Here is a 27192-nt window from a genome sequence, read left to right as displayed (position 1 = left end):
GAGACAGACAGAAAGAGAAGTCACAGATACATGGAGAGGAAACGGAGAGATGAGTGAGCGAGAGACAACAGAAGATTTATGGCGCTCTCTAAGAAGAGAAAAGTGGATAGAAAATGGAGCTTTTAATGGACAGATTCATTCACATTCATTCTTCCCACTGGGAGCACATAACCAGTGTGTCTCATGTTCAGAGACCGCGGCGCTGATTAAAAGTGCCAGTGTGAAACGCCACTATGAGACAAAACACAAAGTTCATCAAACATACCCACTCAAGTCTGAACAAGGTCACAGAAAATAAGCAGTCTCAGATCCCAATATGATCACTCAACCAGTATCCTGACCAGTGTTGGGAGTAACGGCGTTTAAGTATAACGGCGTTTAAGTATAACGACGTTACTAACGGCGTTTACTAACGGCGATGCCAAGACAGAGACAATGGCGACGAGCTAGGGAAATTCAAGGGTAGCGATATCAAACTGGAAGTACCGACACTACTACTCGCTTACTGAAGTTAAAGGCAAGAATGTTTATGTAACATGTGTGAATTTTATTTTCAATATTTATTTTGTATATATTTTTATTTCTATGCATATGGCCGGCTGCAATCTATTGAGTTCAAATAAATACCAAATGTTCTAAAATACTGTATATAGTGTTTTATTCTTTATTCAGTGATTATAAACATCTTTAACGTTATAGAAGATGTTATAGAATGTAATTATAGACCATAAAAATAACGTTAGTTACTTTGCTGAGTAACTAATTACTTTTACAATGTGGTAACTGAGTTACTAACTCAGTTACTTTTTGGGATAAGTAATTTGTAACTATAACTAATTACTTTTTTAAAGTAAGATGACCAACACTGATCCTGACCCATTCATTCACTGCCCAACGAGGGAGAGAGGTTAGAGCTCAATTCTCTCACTGAACAACAGAAAGTGTATAGAAAGATATAAAAGGGAAAGAAAGAGAAACTGTTCAATTGTAAAGATGTGTTGATATTCATTTATAAAATTTGTTGAGACTGTTAATCAAGATATAAAACAGTTAACAAAGAAAAAGGGAAACTCAAGCTGCTGCTACACTTTATTTTTAAAAGTTAAACACTTTATTTTATTTTGTAGACTTAGCAGAGGATGTGGAAGCAGGAGCTGCTGACCCAGAGCATGTAGCGAGTAAAGCAGAGGAACTTATTGAAGTTCTTGGAGTTATTTCCGCACTTTCTGACCGAGATATTGACCACAGAGTGACTGCAGATTTAGAAGAAGTAGTCCAATAGCGCCACCCAGTGTATTGGAATGTGTTCACTAGCTCTGCATCGATCCATTATCTGGAATTGATTTGTCTTGGCTTGATGCGCAGGGTAACCAATCAGGCGTTAGGATCCGCCTACCAACTTTTGATGGGTGAGTTTGACAGTTTTAAGTAATTCATGAAGCACTGCAATGCAGGACCATGAAATGTAAATGTAAATAGTGAAATAATTATATATGTATTTTACATTACATGAATCAGTATTTTAATTAATTAATGACACATTTAAGTAATTATTTAATGGTGTATTTATTTATTTAATTGTGGCACTTTCAGTCCTCCATATCTAGTAAATCCCCATTATCTACTAAATACTCCTCATTCTGAGTTAATAATGATTCATGGATTATTATTATTCCTCACTCGCTTCTTAGCAACCACTCTCAGTTCTGTGTATAGACCTTTTTCACAGCTGAGTTTCGGGACTGGCACTACTGCCGTCACCTGCATTACCGTCCCCAACTTTCCGGGGTTGGACCGAGACCGATGAGGGTCTGGATGAACCTCACTGGACCACCCCGGCAGAGGAATCTAAAGCCTGCAATGAACTGCAAGTGCAAAGTATCATCACATTTGCATAGTGTGACAAAGACTAAACAAAGTCACTGGTTTTTAATTTGTCTCAGTATGATGTCATAGCCTGACCACTGTTTTCTATACTATAAGACTATAAATACATGTGTTTAAAATAAAAATATTAAGGATGCACTGATGCAGTATCAGGAACGGGTTTGATACTGAGCTGTACTTGTACTTGTCGTCATAAAACTACTCCGATAACCTCTCGTTAGCTGCACAGGTAGGCTGAGGAGAAACAATTTAAAGCAACTGTAGCAGTCAATGTGAGGAATACATGATGAGAATAAAAACATGTTTTTTAAGTCACTGTTAGAACTGCAATGGTATTATTAAGTAATCGGTACTCTGCATTGGCAAGAACCCAAATGTAAGTACTTGTACTTGGTTGGAAACAAGTGGTATTGGTGCATCCGTAAATAATATATATGAATATGCAAAGGTCTGATCTGTGTCAGTTGTGACGCTAATGAAAAGAGAAATGCACCGATGGAAAGATCTTGCCATTCTGTAGTCGGTTGTCATTCTAGCCTGCAGACAAGGGAGACGTTTGACCCTGAGGTGACAGTGCGCCTTTAAATTTTAGTGTTTTTCTCAGGTTAAGCTTTTAAAAAGCGTCCTTTCCTACCAAGCTCCTCTCCTGTGGAACCAGCTTCCAGTTGTGGTTCGAGAGGCAGACACCCTCACCACATTCAAGAGTAGGCTTAAGACATTCCTCTTTGATAAAGCTTATAGTTAGGGCTGGATCAGGTGAGTCCTGAACCATCCCTTAGTTATGCTGCTATAGGCCTAGACTGTCGGGGGATTTCCCATGGTGCACTGAGCTCCTCTCTTCCTCTCTCTTTATGCACTCATTCATGTTCCATTAATGCATGTTACTAACTTCACTTCTTCCCCGGAGTTCTTGTGCTTTCTCGTCTCGCAGGTTCTTATCGATCCTGGTCGAGCCTCCTGCCATGGTCCTGCTAGATTGCCATTGCCAATACTGTTGTTGCTGTGCACCTGTCTGTCTGTCTCTCTCTCTCTCTCTCTCTCTCTCTCTCTCTCTCTCTCTCTTCTCTCTCTCTCTCTCTCTCTCTCTCTCACCCCAACTGGTCGAGACAGACGACCACCCACCTAGAGCCGAAGGATCTGTCCTAGGTTTCTGCCTTTTAACAGGCAGTTTTTCCTTGCCCTTGTCTCCAAGGTCTTGCTCATGGTGGTACTGTTGGGTCTCTGTAATTAATGTTTTAAAGAGTTCGGTCTAGACCTGCTCTATTTGAGAAGTGTCCTGAGACAACTTCTGTTATGAATTGGCGCTATACAAATAAAATTTAATTGAATTGAAATTGAATATATTTAGAGAGCTGAAAAATGTCAGTTCAGCTGAACAAAAGCCATCATGAAGAGTGATGACCTCTATGGCTGAACAAACACAGGAAGGAGCACCACCTAAAGAGATTCAAACATTTACAGAACAACTAATGAGAAGACGTCAAAGTACCGCCCACAATGTTTGATTGACAGGTGATTTCTGTGCAGTGAAGAAACGCCACAACAATCAGCTCTCAGCAACAAACATCAAGACAAAATAGGATTTAACAACTAAAAGGCAGAATATAACCCACTGTCCCTTAAATGACTTCTGTCTATTTGAGTTTACAGAGCTCAGCAGTGAATCCATAACAAGAAAGCCAAAGTCCAGCATAGAGAGGCTGAGTGAATGTGGTCTGGACTCTGTGGAGGAGAGTCATGGTTTCAGAGATGCTATAGAAGGACAGAATACCTGCACTGTGATCCAGGTACACTCCAACTCTGGAGGACTGAGGACCTGAGACAGGAGTTTTGATGTTGTTGAACCAAAAGCTATAATTGTTTTTGTCACATCTTAATGCCCAAGATTTGTCATTGAATCCAAATTCAAATTCATTCCCGTTCCCTGCTCTGCTGATGTTTTTGTATGCGACTGCTACATAAACTCCAGAACCTCTCCACTCCACCTCCCAGTAACAATGTCCAGTCAGACTCTCTCTACTCAGGACCTGCCCACATCCAGTGAATCTGTCTGGGTGACTAGAATAAGTCTGGTTTTCCATTGTTCTTGTTGCTTTTCTGTTCCCCTCAGATAATAACAGCCATGTGTGGGCTGTGTTTGGATCCATTGTGATTTCACGTGAATATTGTAAGAACTCAGCCCTGGTCTTGGGCTCTGGTTGTGGCAGTAAAACATCCACTTCAGTCACTGTCAGTGAGACGTTTGTCCATTTCTCCCTCAGAACGTCCTGTAGTTTATCTCTGAGCTCTGACACAGCCGCTATCACATCCTCAAAGTACCTCAGAGGACGGATATTGATGCTGGATGTAGATTCACTGAGTGCTGACAGTGAGGGGTAGTTGTATAGAAACTGGGTGTGGTCCTCTGTGTGTGACAGCTTCTTCATCTCAGCGTCTTTCCTCTTCAGCTCAGTGATCTCCTGCTCCAACTTCTCCTGAAGCTCTTTGACTCGACTCACGTCAGTTTCCTGCTGGGATCTGACCTGCTGCTTCACATCAGAGCTTCTTTTCTCCATGAGACGAATCAGCTGAGTGAAGATCTTCTCACTGTCCTCCACTGCTTTATCAGCAGAGCGATTGATAGCCTCCACCTGCTGTTGAAGCTCCTTCACATCTTTCTCTCTGTCCTGGATTCTCTGCTGGATGTTTTGTCGACTCACCTCGAGCTCTCTCTGCCTCTCAGTCCTTTCTGCTGCAGCTGAGACTGTGTCGTGGCCTTTATGTTCATCCATGGAGCACAAAATACAGATGGCCTGCTGATCAGTACGGCAGAAGATCTTCATCACCTCATCGTGACGAGAGCAGATGTTCTCCTGGAGCTTCTTGGAGGGGTCCACCAGCTTGTGTTTCTTAAAGGCAGGTGATTCAAAGTGAGGCTGCAGGTGTGTCTCACAGTAAGAGGCCACACAGAACAGACAGGACTTGAGGGCTTTCAGTTTTCTCCCAGTGCAGACATCACAGGCCACATCTTCAGGTCCAGCATAGCAGTGATCAGCAGGAGCAGATTGGAGTCCAGTCTTCTTCAGCTCCTCCACTAAAACTGCTAACATTGTATTTTTTACCAGGACAGGCCTCGGTGTGAAGATCTGCATACACTCAGGGCAGCTGTGGATTTTCTTCTCATCCTCTTCCCCCCAGTAGCTTTTAATACAGTTCATGCAGTAGCTGTGTCCACAGGGAGTAGTCACCGGATCCTTCAGTAGATTCAGACAGATCGAACAAGAGATGGTCTCCCGGTCCAGCTGAACTCCTTTCTGCGCCATTTCTCCTCAACAACATGTAGATCTGCAGGGAAAAGAGAAGAGTTTAGTGTGTTTGAGAGCAGGAAGAAGAAGGAGGGGTTTTCAAGCTGTATTTCATTCCAGGAAGAGGAGCAGCTCTGCGAATCTGAGTCACACTAGGTTTTTTTGTTTTTTTTTAAACCAACTTTATTCATAACACAATTCAGTGACAAACTCAATGCTGTACAATTCAACTAAGGTTTCTTGGCCAAAATAGAATTACATCTGCTTCGAAAGGACATTTTATAATTTATGGGTACATTTAATCATCAATTACTCACAGGAAGTAACAACAAAATAGATGATGAGAATATCAGTGTCTCTTCAAACACAGAAATCTTCACAGCTTCAAACCCAGATATATATTTAAACTGCTTTTCTGCAATCAATCTTCATCAAAAAATTCATTTATCGAAGCCATCGACCTGTCTGTTTGACCCCATCCCAACCCCATCCCAACTAAGTCTTACCCTTAGTTGTCACTTATTTACTGATGATACATTTTATTTTTTTTCAAGCCCACTCTTGACAAAGGGGTTTGAGCCAGCTATAGACTTATTTCTAACCTCTCCTTTCTCTGTAAGATTCTTGAGAAAGTAGTTGCCAAACAGTTGTGTGACTTTCTACATAGCAACAGCTTATTTGAGGATTTTCAGTCAGGATTTCAACGCAGAACAGAGACAGTACTGGTTATAAATTAATAAATTAGCTAAATTACAAGCATACCTAGAGGACATAAAATCCTGGATGAGCTGCAATTTTCTTCAGTTAAACTTTGAAAATTGCAGGTCCTGTACTTGGCCCCAAAAACCTAGCACCACTGTCAGGAATCTTGGAGTTATCTTTAGTTAATTCCAACATAAAGCAAACCTCCCGGAGTGCTTCTTTCACTTCAGTAACATTGCAAAAATCAGGCACATCCTGTCACAGACAGATGCAGAAAAAACTAATTCATGCATTTGTTACTGGATTACTGCAACTCTTTATTATCAGGTTGCCCCAATAAATCCATTGAGATGCTACAATTAATTCAGAATGCTGCAGCACGAGTACTGACAGGAACTAGAAAAAGAGATCACATCTCTCCTGTTCTAGCTTCTCTGCACTGGCTCCCTGTAAAATGTAGAATAGAATTTAAAATCCTCCTCCTCACCTATAAAGCTCTTCATGGTCAGGCCCCTTCATATCTTAAAGAGCTCATAGTACCCTATTACCCCTCTAGAACACTACGTTCTCTGAATGCTGGGCTACTTGTGGTTCCTATAGTCTCTAAAAGTAGAACAGGAGCCAGAGCCTTCAGTTACCAAGCTCCTCTCCTGTGGAACCAGCTTCCAGTTGTGGTTCAGGAGGCAGACACCCTCACCACATTCAAGAGTAGGCTTAACCATCCCTTAGTTAGGCTGCTATAGGCCTAGACTATCGGGGGACCTCCCATGATGCACTGAGCTCCTCTCTTCCTCTCCCTCTCTTTCTGCACTCATATTATTATTATTCAGAATCAGAAATCAGAATCAGAAATACTTTATTGATTAGTCATTATTATTATTTATTATTCCCCATCGTTGTGGCTATTGCCGTCATTGTTATCACCATCGTCATCATCATCATCATTATTATTAGCCATTTATACTCGTAAAGCTGTTGCTATTGTTGTTGCTGTGCACCTTTGTCTCTGTCTCTGTCCTGTACTTAGGATGGCTCAATTTCCCTACAGCAATCAATAAAGGATAACTTAATGAATGAATGAATGAATGAATTTATTCAACATCATTGTTTATGTCCTGACTATTTGGTGTGATACTATAGATAAAACAGCACACTGGACCACATTTAGTTTAAAGTGGTTGAGGATAGCCTGTAGTTGCATGTTAGCACCTCTAGATGTTGCTTTTGTAAAGCCTTTTTAATACATACACATACATACCCCCCCATCTCTGTCTCTCTCTCTCTGTAGAAATGCGTCCACAGAGCTCAGTGTCAAAGACTGACCTTTCCTTTGCAGCTGATCTGAGTTCTATCTGATTCTACATAAATGCATCAAACTGGGGGCTAAACCAGATATGATGTTGGCTTTGTGACATATGATTGATTTGATTTTGATTTTGAAATGACAAATTATACATTATTATACGGCTGGGACTTAGATAGGGAGATATGTCTTCTCTACCAAGTTTGGCACAAAAAGTTCACTACAGGAAAGTCATAATCTCATAATCTGTGAGCTGTCATATACGCTGATGTAACTTCTGTGGTTTGAATCAGACTATACAGCAGGCTGGTTAATAATGGTTAACACTAATAATGTAACAGGTAAACGGTATCACTAAGTCTACTCTCATAAACTAGTAGCTAGTCTAGGGAACAACACAGCTGTTATTAAGAAACACAAAAAAAGTATTTTTCTTGCACATAAAACAAACAAACAAGATTATAATTCATCATATTTTATAATAATAATAATATTTAATATATATAATTTAATAATAAGGAATAGTATTCCTAATGTTTAGTGGCTAGAGAATTGAACTTGAATGCAACGCTGGTCTCGCAGCTGAATGATTATCCGCATTTCGGATTCTCCCATCAGCACTTGAACGCACCCCGCGACTGCACTAATAGGGCTTTACAAAATTGACAGCGCTGTCATCATTATAATAACTATATTAATATTAGTGCTCAGCTGAAGACTTGCAAGCACAGATACTTTCAAAACGAAGCTAAACGAGCTCACGATGTCTGGCTTCAAGCATCACATGGTAATGGTTCACAGCACCGCAGCACTGAGACGGGAGGAAGAGGAGGAAGGAGGAAGAGGCGGGAGGAGGGGTTCAGGGGAGCCAGATGATGCTGTCAGTGAAAGGAGGAGGAGGAGGAGGAGGAGGAGGATCCTGTCCGCCGGCAGCAGCAGCACCCAGCTCCTCTCCATCCCATGTGTTTGGAAGAGAGAGAGAAAAGGAATGGGCTCGGATCCAGACATGTGCTGCTAGAATAGACCTCTGTGTGGCTTTATTTTCTATTTAAATAACCGATTCCGGTTAGAAAAAGACAGAGGTGGGAATATTTTATCACTCTTTTTTTCCCCCTGAAAATGCTTCCCTGCTCATCATCCGCGCAGATGGAGGGATGCGAGGAGGAGAGGGACGCACACATGCAAACAGAGGTAAAACCGATAGAAAAAAGACATAAAACAGCTCCAATGTTTGCCTCTAACGCATTTTTCCTGCCTGTAAACTTCCTCTTATTGTGTCCTAACGGATCCGTTCGTGTCTTTCCGGATGATGGGACATTTTGCAGCCTCTATAATTCGCCGGCCGGCTTCTCCTGGAGGTTATTGTAGACATGAAAGAGCGGACCCCTCCCTAAATTTGTCGCTCTTCTCGCCATTTAAGCGCAGAAGAGGAATCATACTTTACATCCAGATTAGAGGCAGATTTTTGATGGTTTTCATGGAGGGAAGTTAAGATTTTCTGAATTGATTTTTCGTCTTTTTTGGGAGAAATGTGCTGACAGTCTGATTCCGGGCTGTGAAAAGGGCTTGCCTCAGGTTTGATCTGATATTTAGCAGAACCGGTTTATTGTCTCCATCACAATAGATTTTCTCTATAAACCAAAACCTTCATTACTCCCCTCAGCTGCCTCTAATCTGCTCTTTTGTGGAAACAGCCGCACTAAGGAGCGAACACAATGGGAATCCCACCCACAACTCGTTCCAGTGATAGTGCCTTGCTTTACACACTCGATCACCCGAGGAATTGAACCCTTGTAGGGTTTGTTAGTGCCTGGCTCCTCCCTTTGACCTCTAAGGACGAAATCAAACCCCTACACCTGCAGTCTAGTGCCTTGCTTCATTCCTTGAGTTAAATCGGGAGTTGAACCCTCAACCTTCACAGTTTTAGTCTTGACCTGCGGGAATAGAGCTAGCATTGTTCAGTTCGAACCCACGTTGTCGTAATTGTCTTGCTTTAGTTGCGCAGTCGCCGGGAATTGAGCACCCACCCGTGGAAGTGTGTTAGTGCCTTGCTCTGCCCATTGACCCGCATGAAGAGAAGCTGACTCCTTTGCTCTTCCCATTGTATTACATTGGGAATGGAACCCCTAACCTCTTAATGCTTTCCTCCAATGTCAATGTTAGTACCGTACATCATTGTCCTACAAAGAGGGAATGGAACCAGCAACCCTGGATTGGTATACAAAATTAATTTGATAGTCTTAGTGTCTTACTCTTGCCCCTTAGTCGCTGAGAATTGAACCCCCAACCTTGGAAGTAAGTGCCTTGCTTTGGCCATTGACCTACATATACAGAAACAGACATTGCCCTAAACATTGTATTACATTGGGCATTGAACCCCTAACCTCTTAATGCCTTGCTCCAGTCAGTTTTGTGTGCCTTGCCTCATCCATGTGGTAAATAAACCCCGAACCCTCAGAGATGTTGTTAGTGCCTTGCTCCTTCCACTGGCCTACAAACCAGGAATGGAACCAGAAACCCTGCCTTGCTTTAGCCAATGTGCTACACAGTGAATGTGACACATGTTAGTATCAGTGCCTTGCTCTAGCCACTGAGATGCTGGGAACACTCATATACTGTTTGTGCAAAGCTAAACAAAATCAATCATTTTGAGTTTGGTCGTTGATTCTTTGGGGTCCACTTACTGGCTTTCAGAGCTCTCGCCTACATTTCAAGGTCTTCATTCAGTGAATGGAGCTGGCTCAGGTGTGTTATCACGTGACACCCGAACCACTACGGTTACATGTTATCGTGTGATATCAAGAGCCACAGCACCTGATTACACACCTGAGCCTGATTCACTGAATGAAGACCATGAAAATGGGGTTGAAAGCCTGTAAATGATCTTATGAGCTGAGATTTAGTTTTATTTAGTTCAAGTGGAAAGTTGTTGCTGTTGCTACAGCAGTATATATTTATTTATCCTCCAATATGGACAGCTAACTACACATTGATGTTGCAGTGTGTTTGTCAGCCTGTGCGGTCAGATCTTATAAGTAGATAGGGATTCAAACTCGCCTCACAAATAGGGACTCTGAAACCAAAGCGGCCCAAAAAATTGAGTTTCAGACTTTATTTCCTGCATTCTGATGACAACAGATTAATAAAGTACACTGCAACAGCATTTTTGTGTAAAATTATTTTGATTTTACTTTTAATTCTCAGGATAATAGAATAATTTGCCCTCTGGAATAAACTAATATTTAGTTTTCATTTATTCATTCATTACATTTTTGCCCCTGCCCAGAGAGTCTGTGCAGCCCACTGCCCTCTGAGGAGGACGAGGTGAACGTGCATGCCAGGGAAACAACATTTGGAGTAACTGTGTTACACCAGGCCTGCAAAATGATGTCAAAAATATAATATAATCTATCAAGCAAGATTGTTATTACTATTTTTTTTAAGTTTATTTAGTTTTTTTATATCAATTTAGGGGCAGCAGTAGCTTAGTGTGTAGGGACTTGGCTTGGGAACTGTAGGGTAAAAGTAAATCTTATCTTAAACTTCCCCATTCAAATGCATTTAAAATAAAAACACAATTCTATTTTAAAAAATGGATTTCGTTCGGCACAATTTAGTTTAAAGGCAAACGTGTACAAAGAGTTGAGTTGGTAAGCAGGTTTCAGGCCTTCACTTGTTGTTTGACTGTGAACAGTGGCCCCAAGTCAGTTTGAGTTTGAGACCCCCGTCATAGGGCGTACACATGGAATACATGGAGCATGGCGTCAGCACAACATGGCAGCCGCAGCCTGCCCACAGCAGAGCGCGTCTTTTATAATCATCTGAAGCTACAAACACGTCCATGTCCCATGTGCTTCAGCCGTTACGTACGCTGTGAATAGGGAGAAACGCATGAGAATGTAACCCCAGGAGGAAACCGGGAGGAGGTAATGAAATATGTTTGCAAGCATGTTCAAAAGTTTTTATTGAAAAGGATGCATACCCGTGTTCACCGAGCAGCACCGGGAATTGAACCGCTCACCCTGGCAGCGCCACTGCCTTGCTGTGTGCCGGTGAATCCGCCGCCCTCGCTGTGCTCCTCAGGGAAATCTGAGCTGACAGTGTGTGAGACTGCAGGTAGAGCTGGGAGAAAGTGGGCCAAGTGCTTCCTGCTGCTGGAGGAGAGAGAGAAAAAGCGTCCTTCATGCCCTTTTTATCTGCCAATATCGGCCTCGGTTTGTCGCAGTTACGCCCTTTCAAAGACTCAAATTAATATTTACATACCCCCTTTTTCTTTAAATGTCATGATAGGTTTGAAACATCTGTCATGTTTGGTCAGGATCAGACTAGGGTTGTGTGAGGTTTGGTTACATCTTTGGCCCCTGAGTAGTTAAGTGTGCTTTTAAAGAGATTGAATCAGACCGTGGTTATCTAATCTTAAGAGTCCTTTGATGTATCATCACCCCCATCCTCCTTTAAGTGGATCTGATACATTTACACCTGGTGTTAACATTCAGCCTGTGTCTGGATATCTTGTTTGGATAAGGACAAAAACATGTAAATGCCAGGTAAATACATACATACAAATCCACCTAGCAAGTTGAAAAGGTCACCTGACTCTGCCTCCTCCTGCTGCAGTAGCTGGCCAGTCCTCCCTCACACACAAAATATTTTGTGATAAGATCTGATCACAGCCCAGAATTAGGTAACAAAAACGTTTTTTAGGATCAGATGTCAGTATCCAGATCCAGATTCAGTCCCCAACTTAAAGCTGCAGAAGGTAACTTTTATAAAAAATAACCTTTGTCCTATTTGTTGAAACGTTCACTACATCCTGACAGTAGTGCTTGAAACAGGTTCCTCTGTATAGTTGGAAACATTTGGGATAATGTAAGTACACAACTCAGCAACATACGAAGCATCAGTCTGGTGTTTATTGACATTTTATTTCAGAAATTATATTCCAACTGTAATAACAGGTGTAAGAGAGACCAAAAGAAATGGTGCTCCATGTAAACTCAAAGTGAGTATCAGTGGTGAATTCAAGGTAGTTCCATGATACAAGTTTACAGTAAACGTGAAACTATTTATCTATTTTTAGTAAGTTATATTCATTTGTCTGCATCAATCTGGGATGACCAGTATTTGTCCAAGCTGCTAATGAGAACAAACAGCAGTGGTTTCTGCAGTGGTCTCCTTGGTCTGATGTATTTACCAGTGACTGATGACCACCTGAATGCAAACACCTGGTAAATACAGTTTGGTCACTCTGGGATTTTTCCGGGCTTTACAAGGGGACAAAGATTGCCTGAATGCATCATTATACAGCTGATGGGCCTGCGCTGAGGCATACAAAAGACCACAAAGGACACACCAGTTGTGCCCTCCAAACTGTAGCAAAATAATTCTGATTTAAATAAAACATTTAAGAAACACCTCATCCAATACTTGGAAATCAACACAACTTGATTTCCAAGGGCGATCAACATTTCTCTGGACACATTTGGCTAGAGCAACTAAACGTGTGATGTATCATAGTTAGTGTAATTAAACGAGTAATAAGTAAAGTAAATGAGTGCTGTCGGAACTACGGCAAACACGTCTTTCTTACCAACAACAGCTTTAAAAGCAGTTGTTTGTTCTTCATTTAGAGAAAATATACCATCCGGTTTCTTAAATTCTGACATGATAGCAGGTTCAACAGAATCAGTTCCACATCAGCAGCAGCCATTTTGGTTGTTTGGGAAAATGCCTCACTGGTCAATGAGGTAGCGCTCCGCCGTGCAGTCATCATTTTCAACCTGCCACATATTAGATGAACGGTGTTAGTGGCTTGACCAGATTCAGCACTGATGGACACCTCTGTGAATTGGAGAGGGGTGGGAAGACACATCTGCCAGATGAAATAAAACATGAGCTTGCAGATTTATCTGGTTCCCTGGCTACTGGCCTGATGGGAGAGGAACAATAAAGGTTAAAATTTTAAGCATTTAGAAGGCATAATGCGACATGATTGGTCTCAATCTGATGAACCTTCAGGGGTAAAAGCATCTTGTTACCAATTGGACTGTGGCCAATCTGCATCATGCAGATAGAGGACAAAGACTTAGATAGTTTAAGGTAAACATGGAGATATTCAGTATATATAGTTGGTAATGACTGATTGTATGTTCTTTCTTCTGGAGGTTGTTTGAACCTAAAGGGACTTTCATTGTTTACTGTTACTTTTGCTACTCAGGAGGTCACTGAATGCTTTACGAGTTCCAATTACCATTTTAAATGAAGCGTGTGCAGAGCACAGCAGCGTTGCAGATACGCCACTATTGACTGCGGTCACTCAGAAGGCCAACTCTGTCCAGTAAAGGAAAGAGGCAGTAACTTCACTTCTGATCAATAATGAGATGATGTCATTCCCTTGTTAACCTGAGATAAGACTGGAGGAGAAAAGAGGATGAAAAAAAAACTCTCACTGGATTGGAAATTCAGAGTTACTTGGTTCAGCAGGAAACTCTAATAACTGCTTATGTTCCCTCTCTGAGACTGAGCTCAGGAATATATTCGAGGGAAGGTCGGGGATTAACAGAAAATGTTATGCAGCTTTTCTACTCACACTCTTAAAAAAAAATTCATTTTGTGCTCTTTCACCTTTAAAAATACTGGACTCTGCTGTTGTTTTCAGTGCAGGTTTAGGTTTGCTTTGCCCATCAGTTTTAAGAAGTTAAAGGTCCAGTGTGTAACATTTAGGAGGAATTATTGACAAAAAGTGGAATATAGTATCCCAAGGTATGTTTTCATTAGTGTATAATCACCTGAAAATAAGAAATACTACAATGCCCATGAGCTTCACACACTTGTGATATGTAGAGTTTCTGCAAATCCAGAAAGCTTTATATCATAATCAATAATTTGCCCTGTCATTGTTGCTGTCAGACGGTTGATGTTACACCTTTGAGCAAGCTACCAACAGTTTGCTTGGATAGAATAACAGTATCGCTGTTGCATATATCTTATGGACTTCTTTTGACCTTTTTTCAAAGTATCTCAGTAGTTCGTAACATACTGCATTGTTTGAATGTAGGAGCTTGACTCTGACACATTGGGCATACTGTCGGCCTTTAGCCAATGTTGGGCTGTCGCTGGGCATCTGTAGGCCCAGTTTTTCAGTTGTCTTCTTCATCTCAACTGATCACTCTAATATACGGTTACAGCTGTTGGTATGGAGAGTTATTACCTCTCGCGCAGGGGCAGAACTTATCTGCTAGTTAGCCGTTCACTGTAGCCAGTGTCATTTTTTGGCCAAGACACCGGCGACATTTGGCGACGCAACAGTTGGCTGTGATTGGTGTATGTAGTGAAAGGGGATGTTCTTAGGATCTGTCGGTTGGGAACAAAATGTTTCATTTAGAATTAATCCAACATCAACCCAAAGTCTGAAAGTTATGATTTAAACTGGTTTTAGTGGTTTTAACAAGATGAGTGCATACTTCAGAACACTATGCGTGGTTTTACTGTTCATAGTTTGATGCAAATTGTGTCCTTTTCCATCCAGAAAGAGTCAAAAAGAAACCAACAATTTGCCCTTGAGTGTTGATGCAGGGTTGCACTTGCTAACCTCAGTGACGTCTGCAGCTGCTGCCCCTGTCACCCAAGTTTCATCCCTCCAACATCCAAACCAGGCTTCTCCACAGCTGCTCATCCTAAACATAGCACAACAAGTACTTAGATCAGATCCTGTGAATGTGAAAATTACTGCCTTTTTGCCCTTTGTAGGGCAGCCTATAAGTCAGCAGTAGCAGAAAGAGTCAGTCTGTCATAGGAAATGATGGGCTGGTGGTGATAAAAAAAAAAGGCCAGGCAACATTTTGAGATAATGGAGGATGTAATATTAATGTTTATATGGAGAACATGGTGAACAGGAAATCTTCTACTGCGCTTTCCTAGGATCTGAGATCTGAGACTGTGTGTTTTTTTTCCATTAAAAATGCTTTAACAAAGGCTTTGATCAGTCTTGTTGTTTGTGCCTTGTTTTGTGGACTGTGTGGACGTATGTGCTAGTTGTGGACTGTATGGTATCTTCTATAACAGTGGAATTTAAGAAAGTACATTTACTCAAGTACTGCACTTAAGTACAATTTTGTGGTACTTAGTTTACTTGGGTATTTCTATTTTGTGCTACTTTATAGTCCTACTCCACTACACAGCTTTAGTTACTTTTCAGGCATCTCTAGAAGGGGGCCACTGGCTACCCCCCACCCCGAAATTTGATTGGCCACCCCATTATCCCTCCCTCTTCCACTTGCAGTGTCTTTCAGATGTGGTGGTGGGCTCTGTTTTAAAGATAGTGAAAGTGCTAGCATGTCAGCAAATTTTGGTGATGGAAAAACTGGCATGGCCATTTTCAAAGGGATCCCTTGACCTCTGACCTCAAGATATCTGAATGAAAACGGTTGGCAATGACTGGAAAGATGGGACACATACTTGATGCCACCCCTGCATGAGTCAGTGCCCTACTCCAACGTGCATAGAGTGGTAGGGTGAGGCTAGGGGATTGCAGTCAGCAACTATACCACTAGATGTTGAGATTACTTTTACTTGAGTAAAAGTTCTCAGTACTGGCACCAGAAAACCTCGAGTCAAACAGCCACTGTCACTGTCTCTTATCATCAAGCATTTGCCTTCAGCCTCTGAAGAAAGGTTCCATAACACGTAACATCAGTATTTGTTTCTACAATAACGTAACACGATTCATTTGAGAATTAAAAAACTAAGTAAGTCATTTGAGGGTGCTATTTATTAATTAAATAATTAACTAATGTTTTTTTTTTATTTGAGGAAAGGGAGCACAATTTTAAATAAAAAAAATTTCCATGGTAAATAGTCATCTGTTGGTTTGGAATTGAGTAATACATTGAGGTACCATTTTGTCTTTTTACATTGTGCTTAAAGTGCTTTGTGATGAAGTTGCAACAGCTCAGTGTGTAGCCTGTGGTTGTGTCTGACTCACAGTGTGTGTGTAACTGTACTCCGTTGGTATATCAGTGACCTGTATATTCAGCCTGTCGTGGAGCATGATCTAATGTGTTGACTCGCTGTCTGCTCCTGCAGTGCAACAGACTGACGGAGGAGAGGGACGAGGCCGAGAGACAACTCAAACACATCAAGAGAGGTGAGTCCAGCTTCCTCCAACATCCTCACACTCCTCCATCGTCACATGTTTGTGACAATTCGCTATAAGCTTAACAAGCGCGCTGTCTTAACAAGCACAACTGTGGTGGAAATGTCGCTTTTCTAATGTATCCAACCTGTTATTCGGATCCGTGGCTAAATTTGCTGTGTTCTGGCTAAATCGTGCTGCCAGACAAACAACCTGCAGACGGCACAGAAAACATTAAGTTGGAGCATGTTGATGTCACAAAAAAGATGTCAGTCCATCAGACAACAATCCTCTTAGTCAGACAAACCTAGAAGAAAAAGCCAATGGTAAAATCATGATGCTGTCAAATGTAACCAGCGTCTACAAAAACGTGAAAACGGACTGTTTCAACTTTGACCTACGGTAGCCTAGTTACTGTAGTTCATGGGCGATTACTACCGACATGTGGTTTAGATGATCAAAACAACCTTTCTGATCATGATCACGTTTTTGACCCATCACTCTTCCTTTAAGTAATGTCTCTTTGTTTCCAGACCTTAGCTGTAACATTTTTGGTTATTGAACCACATGAATCATCCTTGCAAAAGGCTAAATTCATCTTGAAATGTACCCTTCAGCACACACAGATATCAGGTACCACAGACCAGACTGACACATCATCCCGCCTACAGTCAGACAGCTGACACCTTCACTTCCTCCCCCTCACCCTTCGCACCTTTTCCCCTCACCTCTGTCACCATGACATCACCGACACCTTGTCCACTGAATGGGTGTGTTTAATAGAGGGGAGTCGCCGTTTCTGTGACGACTGTCTGTTAGTTAGCCAACAGTATTTGAGGTGTTGTGTTTTGGGGAGTTTAACCTCTGATTCTACTGAGTGAGGAGCTCGACCTCAATCATTAACTGTAGCTGCAGCTCCTGGCGCCTGTCATGACGATTCACGGTAAGAGAAAGCATAGGTTGTACAGCTTTTATGTGTCAGCTGTGTAGAGTCTCATCCTCCAGCTAATGTGAGCCAGGTTTTGTTTCAGGTTTGTTTCAATAAAAGAAACTACAGAGTATAGACTTGTAGGATAAAATTAGCTGCTGCTAAATATCAGTTAACCCTCTTTCTGACTGTCACAGGAACTTAGACCTTAAAGGCCTGTAGAAGACCAAACTCTGAACATTCAGCATGCTTCTCTGTAGAAAAGTAAAACTCACTTTGGAAATCGTGTGACTTACTCATATATCATCTTAATAAAAATGGTAGAATGAAATTTCTTTGCTTGTGAGCAAGTGTTAAAAGCATGATAAATTGGTAAAAAAGATAAATTCAGAAGTCCTAAATAGTGATTGAACTTTGCACAAGATAACTGTCAAAGAGAAGAGGTTGGTAATGCCAGTGATGAGTTCAGTCACCTGTCTGTCTGTTGAATGAGGTCTTATTGTTCAAAAGGTAACAAGAGAACCAGGCAGTCTCCACCTGGAGTTCACCTCGGTGTGACATTTCAGTTTACATCGGTCCTGTACTGTTCATTAAGAAAGGAAGTTTATAGGATGTATGTCGAATGGCTGAGGGTGGAGGCTTTTAGCCTTCTTCTGGTGTGTTCAAGCGGACTCTTCTCAAGGACGGCCTTTACATGGACAACCACCATTACAAATGAAAGATTATTATACAGTAGCTCCTCCACAAACCAGGGATTCTGGTCAGTCAGTCAATCCACCATTTTAGTTCTCAAATATCTTAACAGCTATTGGATATATTGTCATTATATTTGGTACACACATTCAAAGTCCTCAGACAATGAATCCTAATCTCTAAAATATCTTTTATGGATTGGCACAGTTTTTGATACAGACATTCGTGGTCCCCAGAGAATGTTTCCTTATGACTTTGGTGTTCCTCTGACTTTACTTCTAGCGCCACCATGCTATTCTGGCATTTGTGTGATGACGTTGGTTTCATTGCTGGTTGTGTTGCCTGGCCCAAGACAGTTACACAAAAAGAAAGACTGCCTTTGTCAAAAGCAGTTAAGGTTTGTCTTGATGGTCTTGGACACGTGCTTCAAATTTTAATTGGGAATTCAAGACAGCATCTAGATATTTTAACTCATCAGTTAGGATGGCTAAGGGCCAGTTCTGTCGGCAATGTTCAGTGGGGGCCAAGGCTGATTTAGAGATGCAGTAAAGAGATGGGCCTTTAAGTTTTAAATTTTTCATCTCAGTTCACTGAATATATTTATTTGCTTGGAAATGAAGTTGCTTCTAAAGCTATTTGAACTATTGGTAGGTTTTTTTTCTGCTTTTACAACCTGACAAAGTCAAATCTGGATAATCAGATATGCCTCTGACCAGCTCGGCCTTCCATGGGCTACTGGGATGCACATGATGATTTTAGGTAATTTTATGCTTTTAAAAATGAAACAAAAATAAGATGAAAAGCTGTCAGATAAACGGATGGCAAGTCCTGTAGTTGGACTCAAATCGAGAATTTGTTGTCAGAAACATGTCAAAAACTTGTATGCAACAGCAAAACCGGACCTAAAATCTCCAGAGTCAGCAGAAACACTGATCCTCCTTTTCATTGCGGGTTCCGTCACTACATACGTTAAGTCTTTCATTCATTCACTCATTTATTCATTCACTGCCTCTCCCCAGAGGAGACAGCAGTCGCTCTTGTCATGTTATTCCCATGAATTATTGAAACCTCCTGCCATGAATTATTCAGCTGCAGAAAATGGGGGAAGGATGAGTGTGTGTGTGTGGGAGGGGGTTACCACTCCTGCCTGACTCTTTATCCATTGTGGTCCTTCAAAAGGCCTTTCTACCTGCTACTCCATATTTGATGACCACATTTGAATGAATTTAATAAGGGGGACTTTGCTCACGGGCAGTACTTGATTTCGGCCTCGTTTGAATCTCAAAGGCCGGACTGAGAGAGTTCTGCACTGATTGACTGACAATAAAACAGAGAAAACATGACCTGACCCGAGACTCGCTGTTAGATAATACAGTCGCCTCGATGATGGACGAGCATTTAGTCCGTAATGCATCTCAGTTGCCAAAAGATCTTATGGATGGTTGCCTTTTTTCCCTTCTGAGTGAAATAACTACACAAGCATTGGATGGTTTTCTATGATATTTGGCACAGGTATTGGCACCAGTTCCACCTCCTGTGCACTGCTGAGCTGCCCTTGAGCAAGGCAACCTAACCCCAAAACCTGCTCATGGGGCGCCGGTAACGTTGCAGCCCCATCACTCCACCATCTCTCTCCCGTTTGCATGTCCACAAGTGCATGAAGTGTGTATTTCAGCCTGTGTGTGTGTATTAAAAAAAAAAGAAGAAGAACAACTTCCCCTAGGGGATCAATAAAGTATATCTTCTTCTTCTTCTTCTTCTTCTTCTTCTTATATTCATAATCCCCAGATTACGAATCCTGATGGCTTTATTATTTCCTCATTTTTTATCAAGCCACCGACATCTTACATTTTGCTCTTCAACATTTCAGATTATGACAAGTCCTCAACCACAATAACTTCTCATACCTAAGTAATAAAACAGATCAATTGTCAATGCCTTCCAAAAATAACATGTATAACTTTATAATTACGGTCTGGTTTAATTTAGATAAATATAGAAGCCTCAGCTATACTACAAGATAGCCAAGATAGATACTATAAGATAGTGTTTGGTGAATAAAGCAGTGCATAGATGTTTCAAGTATTTAACTTTGAGGGACAAACAGTAGCATTTAATCTTTTTGAAACAGAATGTAAGACCCGTTTGCCTTGATCATGGACCATGGAATAATAAAGTTGCAGTTGCTTGTGCGATCATGTACATTATCAATGCACAAGTACAATGAAAGAGATTAACAAGTGATAGCATATTTGATGCATTAGTTGCAATACAGCCAGAGACATGGTAAATACTTAAGCCCTTTTTTAGCCACTGCAAGAACATTTAGTTCCTGACCCGTCGTCACTGCACCCCCAGGAAACATTGTGATGGAGTTTGAAGTACTTAAAATGTTGGTCAAAATGGCAGAACCCACCGGCAGTGTAAGATTTACGTGAAAGCACTATGCGAGCCCGCACAATGCTGGTGATGAGACCCCCCCCATCACTGTACTGCACCGAACAAAGATGGTTAACAACAGTCGCTGTGCTGCAACAGAAAAGACCTTTTTCATGGCAGACATTTTGACTTGTCACAGCAGGAAAAGCACAATGGGTCCCAGTAAGTCATGACAGGGATCCAGCGTGCAAAAAACAGCCCTGAATCTAGTTCAGCTGATTAATGCAGTCATTGTGCTTTTCCTGCAATGAAAAGCCAAAATATTGGAAAATAAATACAACTTTTTTAAGCACAACTACGGGAAAGCAGCAGATTCATCACATTTTCTACCCAGAACTTTATATTCCAGCTACAGTACCTTGACTTCCTCTTGTGTGTTTCAACCTGAGAATATTAGTTACACAACCACCACTTTAAATATGGATCACTAGTTTATCAACAAATATAGTAGCAGCAGCAAGAATAAACTTCTACTAATAGGCAGTGAAGTTTAAATACGGATACAGACATAAATCCCAGAGCAACAGGGACTGATGTGCATCTTTTTCAGGAAAGTTGGAGATGAGAGAGATCGGAGGCTTTCTTTGTCTTTAGCAGAACTAGACGTATGTCAGTCAGTGCCTGGGACAAACTAAGGTATCTTTGGTAGTTCTTGAACTTTGCAGTTCCTCTGTTTTAAAGTATAAAACTGCCTCTTCTTCCACGGCTGCACGATCCTGAGTCTTTCAGCTGTTTCGGAAGCAGGCGGAGCTGATGTCTCACAGTCTGTAATTTATGCAGCAGAACAAGTCGTCTGCGAAAGGAGCTGAGTGTCAAACGTGTCTCACAGGATGGGATTTTAATAGCAGCCAAAATCTCTCCAAATTTTCAAAATCAGATGCAGATAGAGAGAAACGAGAAGGCTGACTTATTTTAATACATCCATGATAAGAAATTGGAAAATATATTTAAAAAGAAAGAATAAACCTTTGCAGAAAGTTTAGGTGATGACAAAATATAAATGAAATACAGCAGAACAGACAGAAAAGAGGATTTAAAAAAAAAAAAAAGCCCAAAATTTTGTATATTGCTACATGTTATAAAAAGGGTTGTATGTTATCTCATCTCTGTAAGTGAACATGTAGCTGGAAGTTAACTGTGCTCCGCTTTACTCGGCTTTACAGACGTGATCGCCTGCAGCGCTGTTAGCTTAAGCAGCCTAGTTATTCAGTCTACTGTACTTAGATAAAAGCCTTTGGCTGCACTTTCCCTGCATTCAAGTGCTTTCGGAAACACTGTAATTACATGCTGAGAGCACACGAAGGACAAACAAACTGGTGACATATGAGCAGGGCAGTCTCTTTTACCCCGACAATCGTAATGAAGAGATGATGCAGCTTTTTTTTTTGGGGGGGGGGTTAAGGGCAAGAAGGTATGTCAGTGACTAATTATAATGATGTAACTTGTAACTATGTTATTTATTGTTTTTGGATCTGATGTTATTAATTCATGTTGCTGCGATTCGTTTTTATGGTGTCACACATTTTTGTTTTCAGTGAATTAAGCCAGGATCATTAGGGCTGACTAATATTTTCATTATCAGTGAATTATTTATTATTATGTTGATTATCTTTTCAATTAATTGATTAAATGTTTAGAAAAATGTGAAACATTACTTGGTTTGAAAGTTTTATTTAATTTTACAGCAATATAAAAAAGAAAAAAGACATTTGTGAAGCTGGAAGCAGCAAGTGTGGCATCTTTGCTCGATAAAAAAATGTATTGATTGATTGATCATAAATACAGTTGATGATACACTGATCGACAGATCGATTCATGCGGTTATTGACTTGTATCAACACTAAACTTCATACCTGAAATGAATATTGAATATTGTTACTGCCACTCACACACAGTAGAACATTACTAATGGGTGATTGATTGATTAAAAGTCAGATACAAAGACAAGGTAAAGTTTAGAAAAGCAACAGATTTGGCCTTTTTGTTTGATAAATAACTTCAAATGATTTATTAATGGTGTAAAAATGATTCCAGTCCATACCAATAATTAAATATTGTTTATTTTGCCACTGAGCAGTGCTAACAGACTAATGGCCAACAAAGAGAAAGAAAACAGAAACATTGAATTACACATAATTTATTAATTTTGTTTTTATCAGTGTAATATCATTTTAAACTGGACCAATGATTCTGTAACTACTCTCGCATTCATTTGAGTTTTTCCGCCCAAAAACCTTCACGCACAACAAACCACATTTACAATTGTGAATCTCCGAAGTAGAAGCTTAAGAGAAGCACTTGAAGGCGGGATTAATCTATCTATTGTTCACAGTTTAGCTCAGGGTTAATGTTACAGCTTAAACACCACTGGCATTAACACAGCTCTTTTTTTTACACTGTATCCCAAACATCACCAGAAATCTTTTTTTTTCTTCCATATTAACTCTTGAACATGAGCAAGCAGGTTTGCTACTGGTTTGGATTGTAAACGCTCAGCTGCATGTTGGCGTGTGTTAACTCCCTTCCCCGTTTTAACACTTCGTGGTGGGATTTCACCATTACTCGTGGATGAATGTGCTTACCGTTGGCTAATCCTCCAAATCATCTGTTAATAACACGCGTCGTCACTAAAGAGGCTTTCCCCGGCTTTAGCTCGCTGGTGGAAAACAAAAGCAGTGTTCTGTTTTTTAGGTCTGTCAGATCATCGCGGGTTTTAAGGGTGGGTTCTCTCAAGAAAGTCTGTAGTCAGAGGAGTTACTGACCCAGAACAGTTTCTGACAGGAGACAGAGCGCTGTAGGACAAACTCTCTGTCTCGATGAGAGGAAACCCTGCTGTCAGTTTAAGGCTTTCATCTCTCAATTATGGTCCTGTGCTTCTGGAACAGCTCAGTTTGTAATGTTGAGGAGGAGAATTCATCCCCTGCTAAGCATTCAAAGGTTTATTTCTCATCGTACTCAGTTATTTTAAGTACTTTTTAAAGAATAAATAACAAAATATTCTCTACAGCGTCTCAAATGGGAATATTTGTTGGTTTCTTTTGTTTTTTGATTTTGTTTTTTGGATTGTTGAACGGGCAAATCAAATCAAACCCCCCAAAAATGTAATTAGTCCATTAATCGACTGAAAATTAAAGAGCAGCTGATAATCAGTTATGAGTGTGCTGCTTTTCTTTTTAAGGATTTTAGTAACATGAATGTATTTGTAATTTGATTGTTGGTTGAACAGAATCAAGTGGCAAACTATGTGGCTGACAAATGAAGCCAACATGGAAGTTACAAAAACTGCAGTTCCTCTAACAGCCACTAGAGGCTGGCTCCAGCACTGAGTCCATAAGGCCCCATAATATAATGCCCAACCTCACAGCAGAAATAAACATGTTGACAGTCTGGTAGAGAAATACTTAAAGATAATTTTTACAGGGTGAATTTTTATATAACTCACCCGTTTAAGCTATATTAAGGCTTAAAGTTATGCATAATTAAGGGTGTGGTCATTTTGAGTGACAGGTGTGTGCCCTCACAGGCGGCTGTTTTCAGTAACCAGGCTTCAAATTTCTTTTTTGGATAGCCCGGGAACCCGCGGAGTCAGGACTTCCAAGATGTCGACGTCAGAGCCGACCACATGAGCTTAGGCTCGGACGTCGAAACTGCCACTTTATTTGAACATTCATACAAAGTCAACCAATCATGACATTATCTACGTAATTTCAATGAATATGCAAATTCTAAATGATGTGAGGTGCATCTAGTGACACATGAAATGGTCACACTGTAAATCATTAGCTAACTTCTCCAGTATTCCCCTGTGATGGCACCGGCTGCTGGCTTATCTAGTAAAACAGAGTAGACTAAAAACCGAACTATAAATAGCAGAATGTGACCCGCGCTCCACCGTCTCCGCCTCCTGTGTCGCGTCTGATCCACAGAGCTGCAGCTGAAGTGCGGTGCAGCCGAGCAGAGGACGATGTACCGCCATGTGGGTTGAAGCGGTGGTTAAAGCGACCGAATGGAGCCTAGAGAGAGAGAGCTGAGGGTTTAAATGAGTCTCTGACTGGGAGGGAATCACACCACCAAAGCCCATCCAGAAGCATTAAACACTGAATGAGGGATTATAAATAGATCCAGAAGCCTTCCCCGTCCTCCTTCTCTCGCTCATATCATCCTCGCTGTCCTCATCCAAACCGAGAGCAGCACTGGCACTGGGTTGACAGATAAATGTCACCCAGGGGTTCAAAGGTCACTTGGTTAAATGTCTAATGCTGTTACAGCAAAGCTGTTCATCTGTATCCAGTTCTCTTTTTTTTTTCATAATAGTTGAGAAATGTAGATCGAAATAGGATCTGATTCAATGTCACCCACCTCTTTTTAATGTTAGATAAGATGGATTGATCAACCCTCACTGGTTGTTGATTTAAATCTGATATTTATACATTATTATAATTATATATATCTCATTTAATGAGCTCCATTTAACACAGAGGTGTAATTTATGTACAAGTATCATGGAAAGGTAATGTGAAATACTATTTTATTAAGACAACGTTAGAAACATTTTCTTAAAACCAGATTACTTTTGTAACGCAAAACGTTTTTATTTTTCCTTTTAGACAAAAATAAGACTAATTTCCCAGAAACAAGTCCTTTTTTTACTTTCCAGTTCTTCAGGTCATTGGACAATCTAAAGCGAAATGCTCTTAACATGTTAACAACAAATTGTAAGGTTGTAGACAACATAGAACAGCCATATGTATATTTTAAACCATCAGTCAGAAAAACAAATCACTGTATACATTAGAGGCGCGTGAGTGAAACGGTGGCGCCGAATCTCCCGAGGGAGCAATTCACTGTTCTTCCTCTGCTCCTCAGCTTTCTCTAAATGGACTTCATCTTCATCGACCACAAAAGAGGTGACATTTAGAAACAGCTGTAAAGGTCCTAAAACTATATCATACTATATATATTTGCCTTTTTATTGGATGGAACAGCTCGAGATGGACAGGAAAGACAGAGAGAGAGAGAGAGAGAGAGAGAGAGAGAGGAGGGGTGACATGCAGCAAAGGTTGGATTTGTACCACTGGCCCCTCCAGCAAGGACTTGGTACAGAGAGTGCCAGTGCTCCCCAGGTCATCTGTTTTAAGGAAAACTGTATTTTGAATTAAATCCAGATATTTAAACATGTTCTGATACTAAAATAACAATCGGCTCATGTAGTTGTAGTGTCGTTGATCTAGTCTTTTTATTGTATCATTTTCCCATCAGGCCTGAGCCAGCTCTTTAAGAAGTATGTTTGTTGAAACTATAATAATGGATTTTCTTCCAACTGTATCGTTAAAGCTTTAAATGAAGTCAGCTCTCTGTTCTTTGGAAATCCAATCAATGCAGGAGCAGACTGCTGTAGCTGCAGTGTGATGTCCTGGAGAGAGCCTGCTCTCTAAAAGCATCCCTGCACAATGGATCCACACACAAACCTGCATTAAAACCAGCTGGCTTTGTGTCTTAGTGTGTGTGTGTGTGTGTGTGTGTGTGTGTAGGACTGATTGTGGTGCATTCAGACTACATCCGCAGACACAGCAGCATTAGTCACGTAGCCTGCGAGCAGACTAACCTGACATCCTGTGAGGTTTGAATCAGGGTGAAGTGTTCTGGGCTCAGTGGGCCTGAAGGCCTCACTGACACAAATACAGGTATTAGTATTGGTGACGGTTGTCATGGTGACAATCCTATTGTGCTTTCCTTCTTTTTAGTTTATATGTAAAACATTGCTGTCGCCCTTCCAACGCGTCACAATGTTCTAACTCTGTCAGGGTGGACTGATGTCAGTGTGACAGCGTTTCAGACTTTTGTTATCTGGATGAAACCTGAGCGAGTGCCGAGCAGGCAGGAGGGTTTCACTTACAGCAGCCTAACAACCTGTCTGCGTGTGGAAGATGACAGACAGGCAGCCCGTCATTAGTTGCCGAATTGACGCGCTGAATGTGGAGACCTGATTATTATGTGTGATCGCTCCCAGCACAGGGATGTTGGTTGGTTTTTTAGATGAATAATGATGATACAGAGGAACAGTTAATGTGATACTGTATATAATGAAAATATAATGTAATTGTGTTTTCATAGTACAAACTTTAACCACTGACTGTACCGGTGCTCCTGGGCTTATAGTCCCCGCACTTAAACTTAAAAGTATATGATATGATAAAACAGAGAGGACATTGAGTCTCTGCCGGTGGATGAAGGCAGGGACACCTTCTTCCTGACCTCAGCTGTGAGTGTGTGAGCACTATAATCAGATTTGGGGCTTGTACATCGACCAGGAGGGAGTCTGTTAATGGATCACGGATGTTAGCAGGAGCTTCCTGCTGGCTGTAATACAATCCAGCCACAGCAGCCTGAAGGAGTCCAAGTCGGACTCTGTCACCAAACTGAAACCATCAATGAAGATGGAGGGAAAGAGAACATTTTAGTGAAGTTTGGCAAAGATTGTATTTAGAAACCAGATTTGTTTAGATTTATGTTGTCATCTTTCAGTTCTGTGTAAAGAAGAAATATTTGTAACAGTTTTGGATGTTTATCACTTGAATTCTTATTTGAAATGCATTTAAATTATCAGAATGAATTAGCAGAAATATGTCTAATTTCATACAAAATGTAGAAGATGGAAGATTGAGACGAAAGAGGGAAAGGAAAGAAGAGAGCAGATCTTTATTTTGACATGACTTCATCACTTCAAGCTTTTCCTCTCAGTCTAGATTTTACCAAAGTCTCCATAAGTGGGTCATTTTAAAATAACTGAGGACTAGCTGAGCTCTGGTGACACATTCGACAG

General features: G+C 40.9%; 2 protein-coding genes across 3 annotated transcripts in view; one reads left to right on the top strand and one right to left on the bottom strand.

The window, feature by feature from the left end:
- Positions 1-3034: 3034 nt before the first annotated feature.
- On the bottom strand, positions 3035-5312 carry LOC127374534 (tripartite motif-containing protein 16-like). The gene has a single exon (XM_051419979.1). It carries the CDS (start codon positions 5187-5189, stop codon positions 3522-3524), a length of 1668 nt encoding a protein of 555 aa, XP_051275939.1. The 5' UTR covers positions 5190-5312; the 3' UTR covers positions 3035-3521.
- Positions 5313-8070: 2758 nt separating this feature from the next.
- The window catches only part of shtn3 (shootin 3), a 36200-nt gene continuing 17078 nt past the window's right edge, over positions 8071-27192 (top strand). For both annotated transcript variants that reach the window (XM_051419914.1, XM_051419913.1), the window contains exons 1-2: positions 8071-8367; positions 16261-16321. In XM_051419914.1, the coding sequence (XP_051275874.1) occupies positions 8296-8367; positions 16261-16321 (133 nt within the window). In that variant the 5' untranslated portion in view covers positions 8071-8295. The remainder of the gene's footprint in view (positions 8368-16260; positions 16322-27192) is intronic.

Source organism: Dicentrarchus labrax, unplaced genomic scaffold, assembly GCF_905237075.1.
Source record: "Dicentrarchus labrax unplaced genomic scaffold, dlabrax2021, whole genome shotgun sequence".
NCBI classification, from domain to species: Eukaryota; Metazoa; Chordata; class Actinopteri; family Moronidae; genus Dicentrarchus; species Dicentrarchus labrax.
This window is presented reverse-complemented; position numbering and strand designations above follow the sequence as displayed.

Coding starts and splice junctions, on each gene's coding strand:
- LOC127374534 (XM_051419979.1), bottom strand. CDS start 5,189: ATGGCGCAGAAAGGAGTTCAGCTGGACCGGGAGACCATCTCTTGTTCG.